Consider the following 18042-nt stretch of genomic DNA (forward strand, 5'->3'; position numbering starts at 1 on the left):
GCTGGAAGGTTTAGGAGGAAAGGAGGAGAAGAGATCATGCGGGGGGGTGGGGGGGTGGGAGGGGAGAGGGAGGAGGAAAAAGGGGGAGGGGGGAGGGAGGAAGGGAAGTGGAAGGGTTAGTGGGGGCCCAGGGGAAGGTAACCAAGAGCCGGGAAACAAGAGGCGTGACAGAACTGAAAGAAGGAGGACGGAGGTGATGACGTAACATAGAGGGGCGGAGTCTGCAGACTTAAGAGGGAAAGCCGAAGACTTCTGACGAAATAAAAGGGCGGACAGAGGCGATGACGTAACAGATGTGAGCGGGAGGCGCCTAGTCACGCCCCCTGAGGGGCGGGGGAAAGGAGGCCCAAGGCGTTCCAGAGGCGCGGGAGTAGCGAGCCTAACTGGGGGTGCGGGAAGTGGGAGGGCTGGAGAAGTTTCCCGAGGGGTGGTGGCGAGACACTGCTGCCACGGGACCTCACCCATTTCTTCTTATGTCGTTGTCTCCGCGGGACCGTCATGAAGTCCGCACGCTTCAGCATGTCGCGCACACCTTTCCCTACCAGCGCAGCCATGTCGGCGTGGGCTGCCGGGTAATTCCGACCGGAACCGCTAAGGGAGACGCGCAGGTTCCGGAGAGGTGGTGCGCCCCACTGCGGACGAAAAGGGGAGAGAGTTACGCCTCTTTCCTGGGGCTCCGCCCACCTATACGTCACGGATGCAAACCCAGCCCAGCGTAGGGATCTTTTGAGGGTCTGGAAAAGAATTTTTCGCGGAGAGTGGTGGCTCCGTTTGGATGCTTGTACAGACTCTGTAAAGTCCCCTAACCCAGTTGGGGGATCAGGGAGGACTGGTAGCTGACAGTTGAGTACTGAAGGAGTTAGTTAGGCAAAATGGAGCGAGAAGAGCCTTCTAGGCAGAAGTACAGAGAGAGATCCTGAGGTAGAGAAAAACGAGGCTAGACTTCTAGGCAGAGGCGGTTTTATAGTGAAGCTAATTAAGCTTAAGTTTCAGGACCTGTCATTTGCACTGCCCTTTTCAAGGCTCGTACCTAATTTTTGTATTATTTTTCTTAAAGAGGGTCTCCCAAATTTTTTAAGCTTCCACAGAACTTGACTCCACCACAGGAGCCAGTGGAAAGGAGGGTCATGATCAGATAATTGTTTTTACAAATGAACATCTGATAGCCAGCGATCGGAGTAGGTGGGAGTAGGGCAGGGAGATCAGATGAGAGAAGACCATGGTCTGCATTAGTGTGGTGGCAGTGAAGATGGAGAGAAGATGGATTCCCCTTACAGTTCAGAGAAAGAAGTACAGGACTTGTTGACTGATTGACCCTATCTACACTAGTATATACTACACCACCAGTCAATAGCTGTCCTCTTACCCTGCTTTTATTCTTCTGACTTATTATCACCTGATATGTATTTATTTTCTTATAGTGTGCTAAATAATAATTTTCAAAAGGTTAAAAACATAACTTATAGAAATATAAAATGAACACATGCCAAAGATTTTATTCATCATAATAAACTGCTTATCCATTATTATCCTAAATAATGAGGGAACCAGTGAGATGGTAAGACTTGTTCAAATGAGAATTTGAGTTTCAGAGATTTAGATTATGAGCCAAAGGAATGCTGAAATGAATTTGCTAATAGTTGCAAAAACATTAATATCCTATTAAGCAATAAACTATAATGTTGGGGATTATCTTTTACCAGAGAGAATTAAATTCCATCTCTACTGGACAAAAATTCATTTGCATTTCTATGGATAGGAATTATTTGCATTGCTCTCAGACAAGATTTGCATTGCCATCAGTTTTCTACAAGTTAACCTCTACTCCTACAAAGTTGTAAGATAGCCTAGTCAATGTAAAGTCAATCAAAGGTATACCCCAGCACTACAATAAAAGATCACCCAGTAATCCTCTTCTGCCCATTTACAAGTTCTGGACAATTTTTCTGGATTTGTCTCCCCTCACTAGGATGTAATATTTAAAGAGCAAGAATTTTGTTTGATTCATTGTTGAATTATCAGCACCTAGAACTGTATATGATACATTGTTGGCTCTCAATAAATATTTATTGAATGAGGGAGTGAAAAATGAGAAAGAGATGTGAGTGTAAACAATTTCTTTGAGAAGTTTGTTACAGGGACCTAGCAGTTGTAAGGTGGAGGGAGGTACATGTATAGAGAAAGGCCTTTTTTAAAAAAAAAGCTCAAGGTTTCCCTGGTGGCGCAGTGGTTAAGAATCCGCCTGCCAATGCAGGGGACACGGGTTTGAGCCCTGGTCGGGGAAGATCCCACATGCCACAGAGCAACTAAGCCCATGCACCACAACTACTGAAGCCCGCGCGCCACAACTACTGAAGCCCGCGCACCACAGCTACTCAAGCCACTTGCCTAGAGCCCGTGCTCCACAACAAGAGAAGCCACCACAACAAGAAGCCTGCGCGCTGCAACAAAGAGTAGTCCCTGCTCACCGCAACTAAAGCCCGCGCACGGCAACAAAGACCCAACGCAGCCAAAAATAAATAAATGAAATAAATCTATAAAAAAATTAAAAAATAAAAATAAAAAGCTCATAGTAATAACCTATATGGGAAAAGAATCTGAAAAAGAATGGATATATGTATAACTAAATCACTTTGCTGTACACCTGAAACTAATGCAACATTGTAAATCAACTATAATATAAAAGTTAAATTAAAAAAAAAGACATTTAAATCCAGGTAAGGATCCAGTGAAGAAAGAGTCAATACACTAGAGAGGAGGTATCCCAGACACACCTGTTTTCAAAGGCTTACACCAAATATGGAGTGTCAGAACCACAGCCACAATCTCCCTGGGAAGGGCCCCTTCCCACTCCAAACCTCAGTTTACCCATCTAGAAATTGGGGGAACAAGGGAGAGAGGGTTGGACTAGATCAATGATTCTCAAATGTTTTGGTCTTGCGACCTCTTCAAAATCTTAAAAATTATTGAGAATTATTGAGATGTTTATTTTGTCTATCAATATTTACCAGCTTAGAAATTAAAACTGAGAAATTTTAAAAAATATTTATTCATTAAAAATAACAATAATAAGCCCATTACATGCTAACATAAATATCTTTATGAAAAATAATTATATTTTCCTGAAAGAAATTTAGTCAGAAGAGTGGCATTGTTTTACAAATCTCTTGCAAATTAAAGTCTGGCTTAATAAAGCTAGATTCTCAGATATTCTTCTTCAATGTGTTGTAATATGTTGTTCTAGTTGCAGTATATGTAGAAAATCCAGCCTCACACAGATATGTAGTTAGAAAAGAGAGGGGTATTTTTATAACCTTTATAGGTAACTGTGAATATTCTTTGATACTACACCAAAATTTGACAAGTGATAGTTTCCTTCAAGGTTAGTGGCAGTGTAGAATCTGAAATCATATCAAAGAACTTTTCATAGTCTGTTACATTAAGATCTGTTGGTCTATCATGCATAATTTTGTCAGATCTTACAGTGGTTATTTGGAAATTGTTGGTTCACTGAGTTATGCAGATCTTCCTTTTTTTTTTTTTTTCTGGCTGCGTTGGGTCTTCGTTGCTGCATGTGGGCTTTCTCTAGTTGCAGCGAGCAGGGGCTACTCTTCGTTGTGGCTTCTCATTGCGGTGACTTCTCTTGTTGCGGAGCGCCAGCTCTAGGCAAGCGGGTTTCAGTAGTTATGGTGCACAAGCTTTGTTGTTCCGCAGCAAGTGGGATCTTCCCAGACCAGGGATCGAACCCATGTTCCCTGTATTAGCGGGCGGATTCTCAATCACTGCGCCACCAGGGAAGTCCTGGATCTTCCTAATGTTTTCACATTCATTATACAATATATATTTTTAAAAAATCACATTTGTTAATATCACTACTGATCTCATCAGAAAAGTCTTTAAATGTTAGGCAGCTTTTAAACTCACAGTGGCGCATACAAGTTTTTCAAAATCCTAATTTTTCATTGAAAACGCAGATTTTATCTTTGGCAACAAATACTGTCAATTGTTTTCCTTGAAGTGGCAAGCTTACTTTGTTTACTTTTCAGGAAAATGCTAGCATATTAAAATACAATTGATTTTTGTCAACAGATCTTGTATCTTGAAACCTTGTTAAATGCAATTTTCTTTTGGTAACTTTTTTTGAAACCTTTTCAGATTTTCTGTGCACAAAGTCGTGTCTTTTATGAGGTCACTTTTACTTCTTTTTTCAAATCTGTATACCTTTTTTTTCCTTTGTCTTACTCCACTGGTTACAACTTACAGTACACTGTTGAACACAAGTAGCAGTAGTAGACAAGACATCTTACCTTGCTTCCATTCTTAGGGGGAACGCATTCAGTATTTCACCATTATACATGATGTTAGCTGTAGTGGTTTCTATTTGTTTGTTTTAATATTTATTTGGCTCTGCCAGGTCTTAGCTGCAGCATGCAGGATCTTTTTTTTTTTTTTTTTAATTTTTGGCTGCATTGGGTCTTTGTTTCTGCACACAGGCTTTCTCTAGTTGCGGAGAGCGAGCAGGGGCTGCTCTTCATTGTGGTGTGCAGGCTTCTCATTGCGGTGACTTCTCTTGTTGTGGAGCACGGGCTCTAGACACGCGGGCTTCTGTAGTTGTGGCACTCGAGCTCAGTAGTTGTGGCTCGTGGGCTCTAGAGCACAGGCTCAGTAGTTGTGGCGCACAGGCTTAGTTGCTCCGCGGCATGCGGGATCCTCCCGGACCAGGGCTCGAACCCGTGTCCCCTGCATTGGCAGGCGGATTCTTAACCACTGTGCCACCAGGGAAGTCCCTGTAATACATATTTTCTGTTTAAGATTTTCATCACTGGTTTTCAAAAAGTTGAAAATAAGTGACTTGTTCTGGTTTCCTTTGTGTTTATTCAGGTTGGGGTCTGTTGAGCTTCTGGGAACTGTGGGTTTATAATTTTCATCAAATTTGGAAAATTATAATTATTGCTGCTTCAAATATTTGTTCTCTCCCCTCCACTAACCCCCTCCCCCTCTTCCTCTCTTTCCTGGGCCATTCGATATTGTCCCTCAGCTTACTTTTCCTTTAGTCATTTATTTTCATTATTATTATTATTTTATTTATTTATTTTTATTTTTGGCTGCGTTGGGTCTTCGTTGCTGCGCGCAGGCTTTCTCCAGTTGCAGCGAGCGGGGGCTACTCTTGGTTGCGGTGCGCGGGCTTCTCATTGTAGTGGCTTCTCTTGTTGCGGAGCATGGGCTCTAGGTGCGTGGCCTTCAGTAGTTGTGGCATGTGGGCTCAGTAGTTGTGGCTCGAGGGCTCTAGAGTGCAGGCTCAGTAGTTGTGGCACACGGGCTTAACTGCTCCACGACATGTGGGATCTTCCTGGACCAGGGCTCGAACCTGTGTCCCTTGCATTGGCAGGTGGATTCTTAACCACTGCACCACCAGGGAAATCCCTGTTCATCTATTTTTAGTGTTTTTTTCTCCTGTCCTTCAGTTTTTATAGTCTCTGTTACTGTCTTCAAGAACATTCCAGTACACTAATTCTTCCTTCTTTATCAGTGTCTAATCTTTCCTTTATCTTGTCCAATGAATTTTTTATTTCAGATATTTTTAAGCTTTAGAAATTCTATTTGATTCATTTTTATATTTTCTACTTCTCATTATGTTGATTGCCATTAAATCCTTGAGCATATTTGTAATGGCAATTTCAATGTCCTCGTCTACTATTTTATCATCTCTGTCGTTCTGGGTCTGTTTATTTGCTTTTTTAATTTTTCATTGAAGTATAATTGATTTACAATGTTGTGTTAGTTTCAGGTGTATAGCACCATGAGTCAGATATATATATATATATATATATATATATATATATACACACACACACACACACACACACACACATATATATATATTCTTTTTCAGATTCTTTTCCCTTATAGGTTATTACAAAATATTGAGTATAGTTCCCTGTGCTATATAGTAGGTCCTTGTTGGTTATCTATTTTATATATAGTAGTGTGTACATGTTAATCCCAAACTCCTAATTTATCCCTCCCCTGCTTTGGTAACCATAAGTTTGTTTTCCATGTCTGTGGGTCTATTTCTGTTTTGTAAATAAGTTCATTTGTATCTCTCTCTCTCTTTTTTTTTTTTAGATTTCACATATAAGCGATATCACATGGTATTTGTCTTTCTCTGTCTGTCTTACTTCATTTAGTATGATAATCTCTAGGTCTATCCATGTTGCTGCAAATGGCATTATTTCATTCTTTTTTGTGGCTGAGTAATATTCTGTTGTATACATATATACCACATTTTCTTTATCCATTCACTTGTCGATGGACATTTAGGTTACTTCCATGTCTTGGCTATTGTAAATAGTGCTGCAGTGAACACTGAGGTGCATGTATCTTTTTGAATTATAGTTTTCGGGACTTCCCTGGTGGCACGGTGGTTAAGAATCCGCCTGCCAATGCAGGGGACACGGGTTCGAGCCCTGGTCTGGGAAGATCCCACGTGCCACGGAGCAATTAAGCCCGTGTGCCACAACTACTGAGCCCGCATGCCACAACTACTGAAGCCCATGCACCTAGAGCCCGTGCTCCACAAGAGAAGCCCTGCTCGCCACAACTAGAGAAAGCCTGCATGCAGCAACAAAGACCCAACGCAGCCAAAAATAAAATATAAATGAATTATAGTTTTCTCCAGCTATATGCCCAGGAGTCTGTTTATTGACTATTTTTTTCCTGGTCACATTTACCTGCTTCTTTGCATGTCAAGCAGTTTTTTTTACTGAGCGCTCGGTATTGTGACATTTACATTGTTAAAGGCTGGATTTTGTTGTCTTCTTTAAAATGTCTTGGAGTTTGTTCTGGCAGGCAGTCAGGGTTTTGTTTGTTTGTTTGTGAATCAGCTTGATCCTTTTAAGGTTCCTTTTTTTAAGATTAGTTATAGTCTATCTTGAGTGGCCTCTCTCTATGGCTAGTTTTAGCCCTACTGCTGAGGTGCAAGTTCAACAGGAATTCTAGCTGGTCAAACTCAAACATCTCGGGGACTTCCCTGTGGCACAGTGGTCAGGAGTCTGCCTGCCAATGCAGGGGTCACAGGTTCGATCCCTGGTCTGGGAGGATCCCACATGCTGCAGAGCAACTAAGCCCACAAACCACAACTGCTGAGCCCGCCAGCCACAACTACTGAAGCCCGCGCGCCTAGAGCCCGTGGTCCGCAACAAGAGAAGCCACCACAACGAGAAGCCCACGCATCGCAACAAAGAGTAGCCCTCGCTCGCCACAACTAGAGAAAGCCCGCGTGCAGCAAGGAAAATGCAACGCGGCCAAAAATAAATAAATAAATAGAATTAAAAAAAAAAAAAAAAAAAAACCTCAAACATCTCCTAGCCCTCTGCCTACAGCTTTGGGAATTATTCAGTTTACAGCTACCCAGTAGTTCTTTGCCTGGCTACATGGAGTTTCATTCTATTCATTTGCAGCTTAGTATTCAGCAACAGACTTAAGCATCCTCTAAGCAGGATTCAGAGCTTTCTCTCTGGTAATTCCCTCCTCTTTATGATAAAACTAGCAACACTTTGCTAAATATTCGCTAAAATCTGAGTAATGAGTTTAGGGCTGTTAACTGTAAAATTTCAGCTTTGCTGTATGTTTGAAAATTTAATAGATGTTTGAAAATGATCAGATTACATACAACAAATATAATAGCACCCTGTATATAGGTATTTGTGAGGATTATACATCACCGTGAAATGGGTTCTAAGTCAGAAATGGCTGGAAAATGCTGGCCATCCCTGTAGCTAGGACAATAGGTTGAAAGAGCTTCTAGGTTAAAGTGGACCTTTGCCCCATTTTTACAAACATAATCCTTCAGATTCTCAGACGCTCCATTGCCATGTTTGTCTATGAAGCCTCAGTCTTGCAGGCTATATTGAATATCAGTATGCTGATTACTTCTGAAGCACAAGGCACTCATTTCTGGCATGGCTCACTTTCTGTGTATGACTGTTTACATATAGGTCTTTCTCATGTGCAACCAGAGACTGCAAACTAGTGAGCCAAAGCCAGCCCATAGATGTATTTTATTTGGCCTAATGCTTTCAAAAAGTTGGTTGTCCACATTTAAAAATTGGGAGATTTCACATAAAACAACTGATCTGGCAACAGTGGCTGTGCATTTCCACATAGCAACAGTTGACTGCAGTGAAAAGGCAATTTTCTAATATGATAACCACTAGCCACACAAGACTATTGAATATAAATTAATTCAAATTTAATTATAATTAAATAAAATTTAAAACTCAGTACCTCAGTCTCATTAGCCACATTAGCATATTGGACAATACAGAATAGAACTTTGCCATCATTGCACACTGTTCTATTGGAGAGTGCTGACCTAGCCTGTCTCCCCAGTTAGAACAGGCAACATTTTTCCTATCCCTTGGGCAACATACCTTATTAGTGATACTTCAGAGCCTCATCACTATTTACTGTTTTTATGGGGAAATATGCCATGTCCTAACACTAGACATAAGCTTATGGATGGCTCACAGCACTAGCTGTTGCTTTAAGTCTGAAACTGGCCTCTGTTCTACACCTTTGGGACTTACTGTGGTTTATTTTTAATAATTTCAAACTTTAACATTGATACATCATTGACATCTTTCAGACCCCATTTAAGTTTTAACCAATTGTCTCAATAATCCTTAACAACAAAAGGATCCAGTTTAGAATCACATGTTGCATGTGTCTCCTTCTATCTGAAATGGTTCTGCAGTCTTTCCTTGACTGTCACACCCTCGACACAAGTTAAGGATTATTTTGTACAGTGAACAATTTTATAGAATGTCCCTCAATTTGATTTATCTTGGTTGGATTCATCTTATCTATTTCTCGCAGAAATCCCGGTGCTGCTGTTCTTCCTATATTATTTGTCCCATTATTGGTGACGCCAGCTTTCATCTAAGCTGTCTGCATGTCTTCTACAGTGTACTTTCTTCTTTTGTAATTAATATGTATCCCCTTCTCACCGAACTTTCAGTTGATTCATTTATTAGTATGGCTCACAGATTTGTTTTATTCAATGAGTTATAATCCAGTACTTTCATTATATATTTTGATGCTCAAATCGTCCCAGATTTGGCTATACTCTTGGTATGTCCCTATCATTCTTTGAGCACTTCCTTCTTTCTGGAACAAATGTTCAGGCTCATCTTATACTTTCCCCATCCCAGCCCTGGAATCACCCATTTCTCCAAGAAGCCCTGGTTCCTTTTACTGGAGAATGAAGCCCTCTTTGTGGGCCAAGGTAGGGAATATATATATTCCCTACATACACAAATTGGCATCTGTATTTACTAAAATTGAAACCTGTATTTATTTAGTTCATACAAATAACACTGCAGGCTTCATTCTGGTTTTATCCTTTCCTATATTTGTAACTCCATTCTCTGCTAGCTCTCATTATCTTCAATATATTTACTTATTGGATCAATTCCCCATGTATGTAACAAATCTTCCATTTTCAGCACCGCCTAGCCAGGCGCTCTTTTCTCACCCTGCTTTGACTCCAGTACCCCTCTCCCCTCCCCCTTAAAAAAAATTTTTTTTTGTTTTAATGAATTTATTTTGGCCGCGTTCGGTCTTCATTGCTGCGCGCAGGCTTTCTCTAGTTGTGGCGAGCGGGGGCTACTCTTCGTTGCGGTGTGTGGGCTTCTCATTGCCGTGGTTTCTCTTGTTGCGGAGCATGGACTGCAGGCACACGGGCTTCAGCAGCTGTGGTACACAGGCCCTAGAGCACAGGCTCAGTAGTTGTGGCGCACGGGCTTAGTTGCTCCACGGCATGTGGGATCTTCCCGGACCAGGGCTCGAACCTGTGTCCCCTGCATTGGCAGGTGGATTCTTAACCACTGCGCCACCAGGGAAGCCCCCCAAAAAATATTTTTAAAGAAAAGCAATCTTGGGGATATCCCTGGTGGTCCAGTGGTTAAGACTCTGCGCTCCCAATGCAGGGGGCACAGGTTCAATCCCTGGTAGGGGAACAAAGATCCCACATGCCTCATGGTGCAGCCAAAAAATGAAATGAAATGAACCATCTATAGATTTCAAATAATAAAAAAGAAAAAGGGGAAAGGGAGGGGAGGGGAGGGGAGAAAGAAGGAAGGAAGAAAAGCAATCTTGTTGGACACTGAGACCAAAAACTGTCAAAAGACACTTTTGAGATAAAAGAAACGTTCATATGAACTGAGTATTTAATGATATTAAGCAATTACTGTTAATTTAAAGTGTGATAATGGCATCAAGGTAAAATTTTTAAGTCCTTATCATTAAGAGAGATATACTTGCTAGGTAATGGGTACATGGGGGTTAATTATTATTCTGTCTATTCTTTTTTTTTTTTTTTTTTTTTTTTAAATTTTATTTATTTATTTATTTATGGCTGTGTTGGGTCTTCGTTTCTGTGCGAGGGCCCCCCCCAGTTGTGGCAAGTGGGGGCCACTCTTCATCGCGGTGCGTGGGCCTATCACTATCGCGACCTCTCTTGTTGTGGAGCACAGGCTCCAGACGCACAGGCTCAGCAGTTGTGGCTCACGGGCATAGTTGCTCCGCAGCATGTGGGATCCTCCCAGACCAGGGCTCGAACCCGTGTACCCTGCATTGGCAGGCAGACTCCCAACCACTGCGCCACCAGGGAAGCCCTATTCTGTCTATTCTTATGCTTGAAAATTTTAAATTAAAAAAAAAGGACAGAAGGCAAGACTGCTGATCACTGGACTTTATTAAGATGGAATCATTGATAATTACACAGAAGCTACCAGCCTAAGCCAAAAATCCTTGAGGTTCACATGACCTTAGTTACACAAATAAGAAACAAATGGCATGTTCCAAACCATAAGGAAATATCCCGAAGCCCGGGTGATGAAGCCTGGGGTGAACGAATCTGCACACTTACTTCAAGCTGTTAAAGAGTTTGTGGGCCACCTAGATGGGGGAAAGAAAAGGATGTCATCAACTCGCATCTCTAATGTCATGAGTTCCAAGGGCCTTCATAACCTGGAACAGTACTGCCTCTCCTCCCACCACTTGCCTTCTGACACCCCCACACTCTTCGTGAGCCCTAGTGAACTCCTTTCAATTACCTGAATCCTAGCTCCCTTCTAACCAGAACTCTTTCATCTTATTAATTTTCCTTCAAAATCTAAACTTACATGTTATTTCCTGCAAGCTGTCTCTAACAAGCTCCTGTCCCTCCTGTTTTCCCCACATAAACTTATGCCTCCCATATCACAGTGCTTATTAATTCAACAAATATTTATAAAACATCTACTATATGCCAGATACTGTTCTAGGTGCTGAGTGAGTCACAACAGTAAACAAGACAATATCGCTGTCTCCTCTGGAACTTAGAGAACAATGAGAAATATAATATATATATACTTCTTGTAGTGATAAATGCTATGAGGAAAATAAAATAGGGGCAGGGGGAGGGAATAGCAACTTTAAATAGAAGAGTCAGTAAAGGCCATCCTGAGGTTACACCCAAGAGATTTACCAGTTTACTAACCGTTCTACTTCTGTCTCTGCTGGCTTATAACTCAGTGTAGAACGGGACTATGCTTGTCTCATTCCCAGATCTTAACCTAGTGTTGCCTCATAAAAGTATTTAAATAACATAACATTTACCATTTTAGCCATTTTAAATTATCCATTTCTGTGGCATTAAGTAATTCACATTGTTCTGCAACCATCAACTTCCAGAACTTCTTCATTTTTCCCAACTGAAACTCCTTACCCATTAAATAATAATTCCCATTTCCCCCTCCCTCCAACCCCTGGCAACTACTATTCAATTTTCTGTCTCAATCAATCTGACTACTCTAGATGCCTCATATAAATGGAATGATATTTGTTCTTTTGTGTTTGGTTTATTTCACTTAGCATGTTTTCAAGGTTCACCCATGTTATAGCATGTGTCAGTTTCCTTCCATTTTAAGGCTCAATAATATTCCATTATATGTGTATACCACATTTTGTTTATCCAGCCCACCAATGGACACTTGGGTTGCACCCACCTTTTGGCTATTGTGAATGCTATGAATATGAACATGTATGCACAAATATCTATTCAAGTGCCTGAACAGAGTCTCAATTCTTTTGGGTGTAAACCAAGAAGTGGAATTGCTGGATCATATGGTACTATGTTTAATTTTTTGAGTAAAGTACTTATTTCTTTTTATTGCCAAATAATATTCCTTTATATGGATAAATCACATTTTATATATCCATTTATCAGTTGTTTTGTTTCCAATTATGGCTATTACGAAAAATGCTTCTATGAATATCTGTATATAAGTTTGTGTAGAGATGTTTTCATTTCTCTTGGGTATATAACTACGAGTGGAATTGCCGGGTCATATGTTAACTCTAAGTTTAACCTTTTGAAGAACTGCCAGACTTTTCCATAGGGCTGTACCAATTTACATTCCCATAAGCAGTGTATAGGAGGCTTCCAGTTTCTCCACATCACCAACACATTTTTTTTCATGATATGGAGAATTGTATATAAATGTTCCCTCTTTCCACTAAAATCATGTTGAAAAAAAAAGTTGTATGAATAATTGTATATAAACCAGAGGATGGATAAAATATGAACATACATCAATGGAAAGGAATATAATGCCTCTTCATAATATTTTACATGTAAATGTGTTTATTATGATTTCATATTTGTTTAAAAATCTGATAGTATTATACCAGAAAACGTGGTAATCTCTAAACAGTATGATTTCAGTTGGATTTTTGTCTTTATAAAAAAAATTTTCCAGGGAATTCCCTGGTAGTCCAGTGGTTAGTACTTTGTGCTTCCACTGCAGGGGGCACAGGTTCAATTCCTGGTCGGAAAACTAAGATTCTGCAAGCCACGTGGTGCAGCCAGAAAAAAAACCAAACAAAAAAAATTTTTTCCTTAACTATCACAATGTGTTTAATATGAGCCTGTGTATGAGTATGTTATACATGTACATTTGTGTGTTTGCATTGTATATTATAGAATTAAAACAAAATACCTAAATTGGGATTGCTGAAGCATAAATTATGAAAGTTGCCTGAGTGGCGATCATTAACTATTTTAATAGTTATTTAAACTATTAAACTATAAACTAGTGGGGAGTTGTTTATTGATTTATTGACCCCCTTCACCCATTTCTCCCTATCTTTTTGATTATAGCCATTCTTGTGGTATGAAGTGGTATCTCATTGTAGTTTTTATTTGCATTTCCCTAAGAGCTAATGGTGTTAAGCATCTTTTCATATGCTTATTAGCCACCCAATCAGTTTTAACATAAACAATCATATTGAACTTTGCCTACCCTGTAATTTATTAAAATACCTTACTGTTATATGTAAGGGAGTCAAACACAAGTTTACTTAAAAACAAACAAACAAACAAACAACTTTTGTACCAACTATTATGTACAAGACACACCGGAGGATATAAATTATTTTAAAGAGTAGCCTTTCGTACTTAAAAATACAAAATCCAGTTTCCCCACTGTTTAGCAGTGTAAATTAGAACATCACTTCTCTTCTCTGAGCCTCAGTTTCAGCACTGTCCTGCCTCTAGGATGAAAAGGTGGTCAGCACCAAGTCTTCCCTGGCCACTGTAAGCTTTCCCCTTCCTGACCTTAGGCTGACTTACGCAGTGGTCCCTTGCATGCAAGAAGTCAAAGAGCTCCTCTGTGCAATCCTCTGTCTGTGACCTGGAGGATACACGCTCATCACAGAGCTCTAGCTGCTCCCGAGCCTTTACACATTTCTCCAGCTGCTCGCATTGCTCTCTCACTGTTGTTAGGGGATCCTGAATGAGAAACACACACACACAGAAAACCAAAATGGGGGTTTTAGGAAACCCACAAATCATAAGCTTTGATTAATACAACCACCAAACCAAGGTGCTGCCTCTGAATTACCGTGCAGAAGGCCAGCTGGCAGAGCCACACTGCCGCCAGAAATGGCAGAATGGGGTCTCCCATTCAATTCTGATGCTAAGTAGTAGGGGAAAGTTTCACATTCCTGCCTTCCAGGGTTGCCAGTATGCACTGAAAGCCTCAGTCCTATCTGAAAAACAAGGTGGTAAAGGAAACCTGGCCAAACTTGAAGTAGATCTATAGGAGGCCTTACTTGTTAACACAGCATTTTGGGATATGTAATGTCTGTGAATTTCAATTCCCCTCGTCTGACAACCAGGCCTATGCACCCCAGCTGCCCAGCTAGAAAGGCAATGTTACGTGGAGAAGGACAATCTAAGAAAGGTTCCTTCTAGAATTTTTATTAAACCACAAATAGCATATGATCGAGTACCAGGCCTTCAAGATGCTACTCTGCTCCCTGATACCATGACTGGAGAAGCCCCAAACACAGAAAAGACTCAGCTTCCCAGGCCCACACGCCCCCCAAACACTGTACAGGAGGTATTAAAGGATTTTTCCACTCCCATTCTCTCTAAGGTGTCAAGAATCCTTAAATTGCCCTTAGAGTTTCATGAAACTCAAACTTTCTTTTACTGAGAAGGTTCCAAACCTGAGACAGCTCTTACCACTAATTCCTCCTCCTCCTCTTCTTCCTACAAAACGAAAACAAAATTAATGTCAGCAGCAATTTTATAACACGTATATTCCCAATCACATTGATGTTGTAATCACTGAGGATAGACATTATTAATCTTTTTAAATTTTCTGTATTTTATGATGATTTGATGTTTTAGGAGACTTGCTAATCCTGGAGACAGCCCCTCCCAGGACTGGCTAATTTCTAGAGTTAGCAAACAACTTGCCTGGGGGCACGCATTTCGTATGCAAACCAACCAATCCAAAACCCTTCTCACCAACCACCTTTCTCTAACTCTCCTACACTAAACCAATGATTGCCCCTGCACTAATCACATCAGGGCTAAGTGTCAAACAAACAGGGACCAGCCCAAAGCCCAGAGCCCACCACGAAATTATCCAATCTTAAACTTGCTAGAGCACACCTATCCTGCCTCACTCATTCCTTTTTCCTTCTGCTCCTGATTGATCCAAGCACTTCCCCATGTGGCCCTGGGTGGTATGGCCGGCCCCCTTCTCTTGGGAACTATAAGTAATAAACTTTTCTTTCAAAAACAGTTGTCTCATCTTAGTTATGCTTTGAAGAAGGGTGATAAATATCATTCTAGACAGGGCCACTTATATAAACAACTTTTTACCAATTATACAATTTAAATTATTTTTTAATAAATTATAAAGTAGTTTAAATTTTTAAAAAAAGTTGTCTCCATTTTTGTAACCTTACCCTACCTGACTAAAACAAGTCCTGGGTATATTTCAACAAGGACACACAATTTCACGTTCATCAGCAACAAACTTAAGTGTGCACAACACTCTAACGTTTATAAGCACTTTTATATCTGTAATGATTTGATTAATCACAACAGTCCCTTAAGGGGCTCCCAGTTTAGGAGTAACAAACACTAATTAAACATTTTCTGATATAGATTCAAGCTGTCATATTAAAACTGCCATATCAATTTTAATGTATAGATTTTGCAAATACTATGCTATATTTAATACCTAACTGTATCTGTAGTGTATATGTAATATATTAATGCCCATTAAATGTTTTAATTTTTTCTGAAAAAAAAAAAAAAAAAGATTCAAGCTGTCAGATGTTCATATGGAATCTGCATAACTTAAGTATTTTATTCTAAATTCTGGTAGGTCCCAGTATTACCAGAAATAGCTAAATTTAATCCTCACACCCCAAACCAAGTTAGGAAGAAAGCTAACATTTTTTTTTTTTTTTTCTAGGCTCTGAACCTAAATTGGGAACATGAAAATGGCCAAACCTAAACTCTACTTTAGCCAAAGCTTAACTAAAGATAGTTTCGGTCGCTGCTTTTTGGCTTGCTGAGCTCCCAGGACACTAAGTAGACTACCAACATTAAGTGCACCAAAGGTCTACACAACTCCATTCACAAGCTTGAAAACATCAGGCCCTACCTGTTACTCCTGATTCAGGTGCACAACCTTCCAAGAGGAGCAGTGTAAAAAAAATTCCCCTTGGGAGCAACAGCATAGGCCTAAATCTGTGGCTTAGCAACTCAACCTGTCAAAAGTAAGGCATTTGCCTGACCGTGCATGCATGTGTCCACATTTGGGGGAAGGGAAAGAAAAGGCATACATACAGAAAAAAAGAACTAGCTCAGAGATCCTTCACTGTGTTTTCAAAATTCCAATACAATCTGCCCCATTCTCTACCATGACCTTCAGTGAAGGGACCAAAGCTCATCAAAGCTGCAAGTGAGGGGTAGGGCAGGTTCAACTGTAACCCAGGCTATTTATTCTTACAATTAGCAAAGGTGTCTTCTAAACATGAAGCTGTTACTTAGGAGGTAAAATTCTAGTTTTCCATTAAACAAGGTTTCTTAACCTTGCTCTTAAAAAAAATTCATCCTGAATAAAGTTTTTCCAGAAAACTGAAATCACATTCTGCCTGAGTTAGAAACCGGAAATTAGCATCCTAGAAGCAAGACCTTTATATCCTTTCCCTATTAGCAATGCTACTACACTGATCATTTTATGTCTTTGATAATTTTGTGTCAAAAGTATCATGGCATGTTTTGGGAAAACAAATCCAAATACAAGTCTGAATATGGACTACTTCATGTAAAACTTCATGTCAATGAGAAAAACCAAGGTCACACTACATAAAAAGATTCAATCTCCAAGAGGAACAGGTTCTTCATAACAAACTTCAGTTTTCTTATTTTAAAATTGACTACTTGTTTACTCCCTTTTCCCTCATCTACTGCTGTGGTGAGCCCTACTTAACTTTCTGGTATACTTCCAGCTGAACTTCCTGAGGCTGGCTCCGTTTCTTTCTGGTCCTCTTTCTGATAATAAGACTAGAAAAAATTATGGGATAAACTAGTTTCCAACTATTCTGAACCCACAGCTGTCGGGAAGTGACCAGAGAACAAAGAAAAGACAGGAAATGTGATGGGAAACAAAAAACTAGCTGGTTTCTGTAAAACTGTGTAACACTGTGGCTAAGTCTTGGCTCTGGAACCATGCTGCTTGGGTTCAATTCCTGGCTCCAATATTTACTAGCTGTGTGTCCTCAGACAAGATATTTAACCTCTCTATGCTTGTTTTCCTCATCTGTAAAATGGCAACACTGAGAGCACCTAATACTTACCTCACAGGACTATTGTGTGGCTTAAATGATTTAGTACATACAAAGCACTTGGAATCGTTAAGCAGCCAATAAATTATTACATTGGCATTCTCAGTCAGGGAAAGAGCTCCCTCTTTTATCACAGAATTATACCGCACATCCCCACACTGTCCCCAAAGACACCCCCCCCCCCTCCCTCCACCCAAAGAAAAAGAAAACACGTTTTCATAGAAACTAGCGTTAAGGCCAGCTGCCCGGAACCTCCACAGAAGACATGGCAGGATTCCCCACCCGAGCTGAGGCGAGGTCTGGGTTGGTCCGCTTGCTCCCCAAACCCGACAAAACTAGGGGCTCTGAACACCTGACTGACTAAAAATACAGGCACTGCTTTTACAAAAGTTTAGTCCACACAGCATTTTCGCTCTCGTTAAACCTTCACCACATTTACAGAATGGGGAAGCCAAGGCCCAGAGAAAGCCTAGTCATCTACTTGCCCAAGGTCACTCGACGAACTCCAGGGAAGGGTAGGGGGAACCAGCTCTCCCGACCCTGCAAACTCTATGCGGGAAACGTTTTTTGGCGGGCTAGGTCCTGAGCCTCAGGGCTACGAAGAGGGTCGAGTCGCTCGCCTGGTCTTACCTCATTGGGATCTCCGGACCCGGCCAGCATCCTTTGCTCTTCCTCCAGCACCATGTCCGACTGCTGTTGTGGATTCAACACGAGCAGCAACAGCGGCACCTACTCCACTTCAGGATCAAGAAGGACTTGTAAGGGTCACTCAACGGATATCCGGCGATCTGGCCGGAAGTGCGGCAGACTAGTCGTGGTCGCGAACACACGCTCCGATTGGCA

General features: G+C 40.8%; 2 protein-coding genes across 6 annotated transcripts in view; both read right to left on the reverse strand.

The window, feature by feature from the left end:
* Positions 1-617, reverse strand: part of NSUN4 (NOP2/Sun RNA methyltransferase 4) — a 38913-nt gene extending 38296 nt beyond the window's left edge. For both annotated transcript variants that reach the window (XM_082454700.1, XM_082454699.1), the window contains exon 1: positions 462-617. In XM_082454700.1, coding sequence (XP_082310826.1) covers positions 462-554 — 93 coding nt within the window. In that variant the 5' untranslated portion in view covers positions 555-617. The remainder of the gene's footprint in view (positions 1-461) is intronic.
* A 10121-nt stretch (positions 618-10738) lies between these two features.
* UQCRH (ubiquinol-cytochrome c reductase hinge protein) lies at positions 10739-17993 on the reverse strand. 4 transcript variants are annotated; one of them, XR_014261779.1, is made up of 5 exons: positions 17830-17993; positions 14573-14599; positions 13947-14094; positions 13661-13834; positions 10739-10959 (listed from the first exon to the last, which is right to left on the reverse strand). XR_014261779.1 is itself a non-coding variant. In XM_082454793.1 (5 exons), exons 3-5 carry the CDS (start codon positions 14007-14009, stop codon positions 10927-10929), a joined length of 255 nt encoding a protein of 84 aa, XP_082310919.1. In that variant the 5' UTR covers positions 14010-14094; positions 14573-14599; positions 17830-17939; the 3' UTR covers positions 10739-10926. The 4 variants fall into 4 exon arrangements, 3 of the variants coding, with proteins under 3 accessions (XP_082310919.1, XP_082310917.1, XP_082310918.1); XM_082454793.1 differs by having other exon boundaries at positions 13676-13834; positions 17830-17939; XM_082454791.1 differs by lacking the exon at positions 13947-14094 and having other exon boundaries at positions 17830-17986.
* Positions 17994-18042: the final 49 nt, after the last annotated feature.

This window comes from Balaenoptera physalus (assembly GCF_965194825.1).
Source record: "Balaenoptera physalus genome assembly, chromosome: 1".
NCBI lineage: Eukaryota > Metazoa > Chordata > Mammalia > Artiodactyla > Balaenopteridae > Balaenoptera > Balaenoptera physalus.

What these genes read in the sequence shown, in the direction of transcription:
- UQCRH (XM_082454791.1), bottom strand. Translation starts at nt 17,883, where the DNA reads ATGGTGCTGGAGGAAGAGCAAAGGATGCTGGCCGGGTCCGGAGATCCC. An exon ending in GGTCCGGAGATCCCAATGAG is followed by an intron (nt 14,600 to 17,829) that starts GTAAGACCAGGC and finishes TTCGTTTTGTAG; the next exon opens with GAAGAAGAGGAGGAGGAGGA. An exon ending in AGGAGGAGGAGGAATTAGTG is followed by an intron (nt 13,835 to 14,572) that starts GTAAGAGCTGTC and finishes TTTCTCATTCAG; the next exon opens with GATCCCCTAACAACAGTGAG.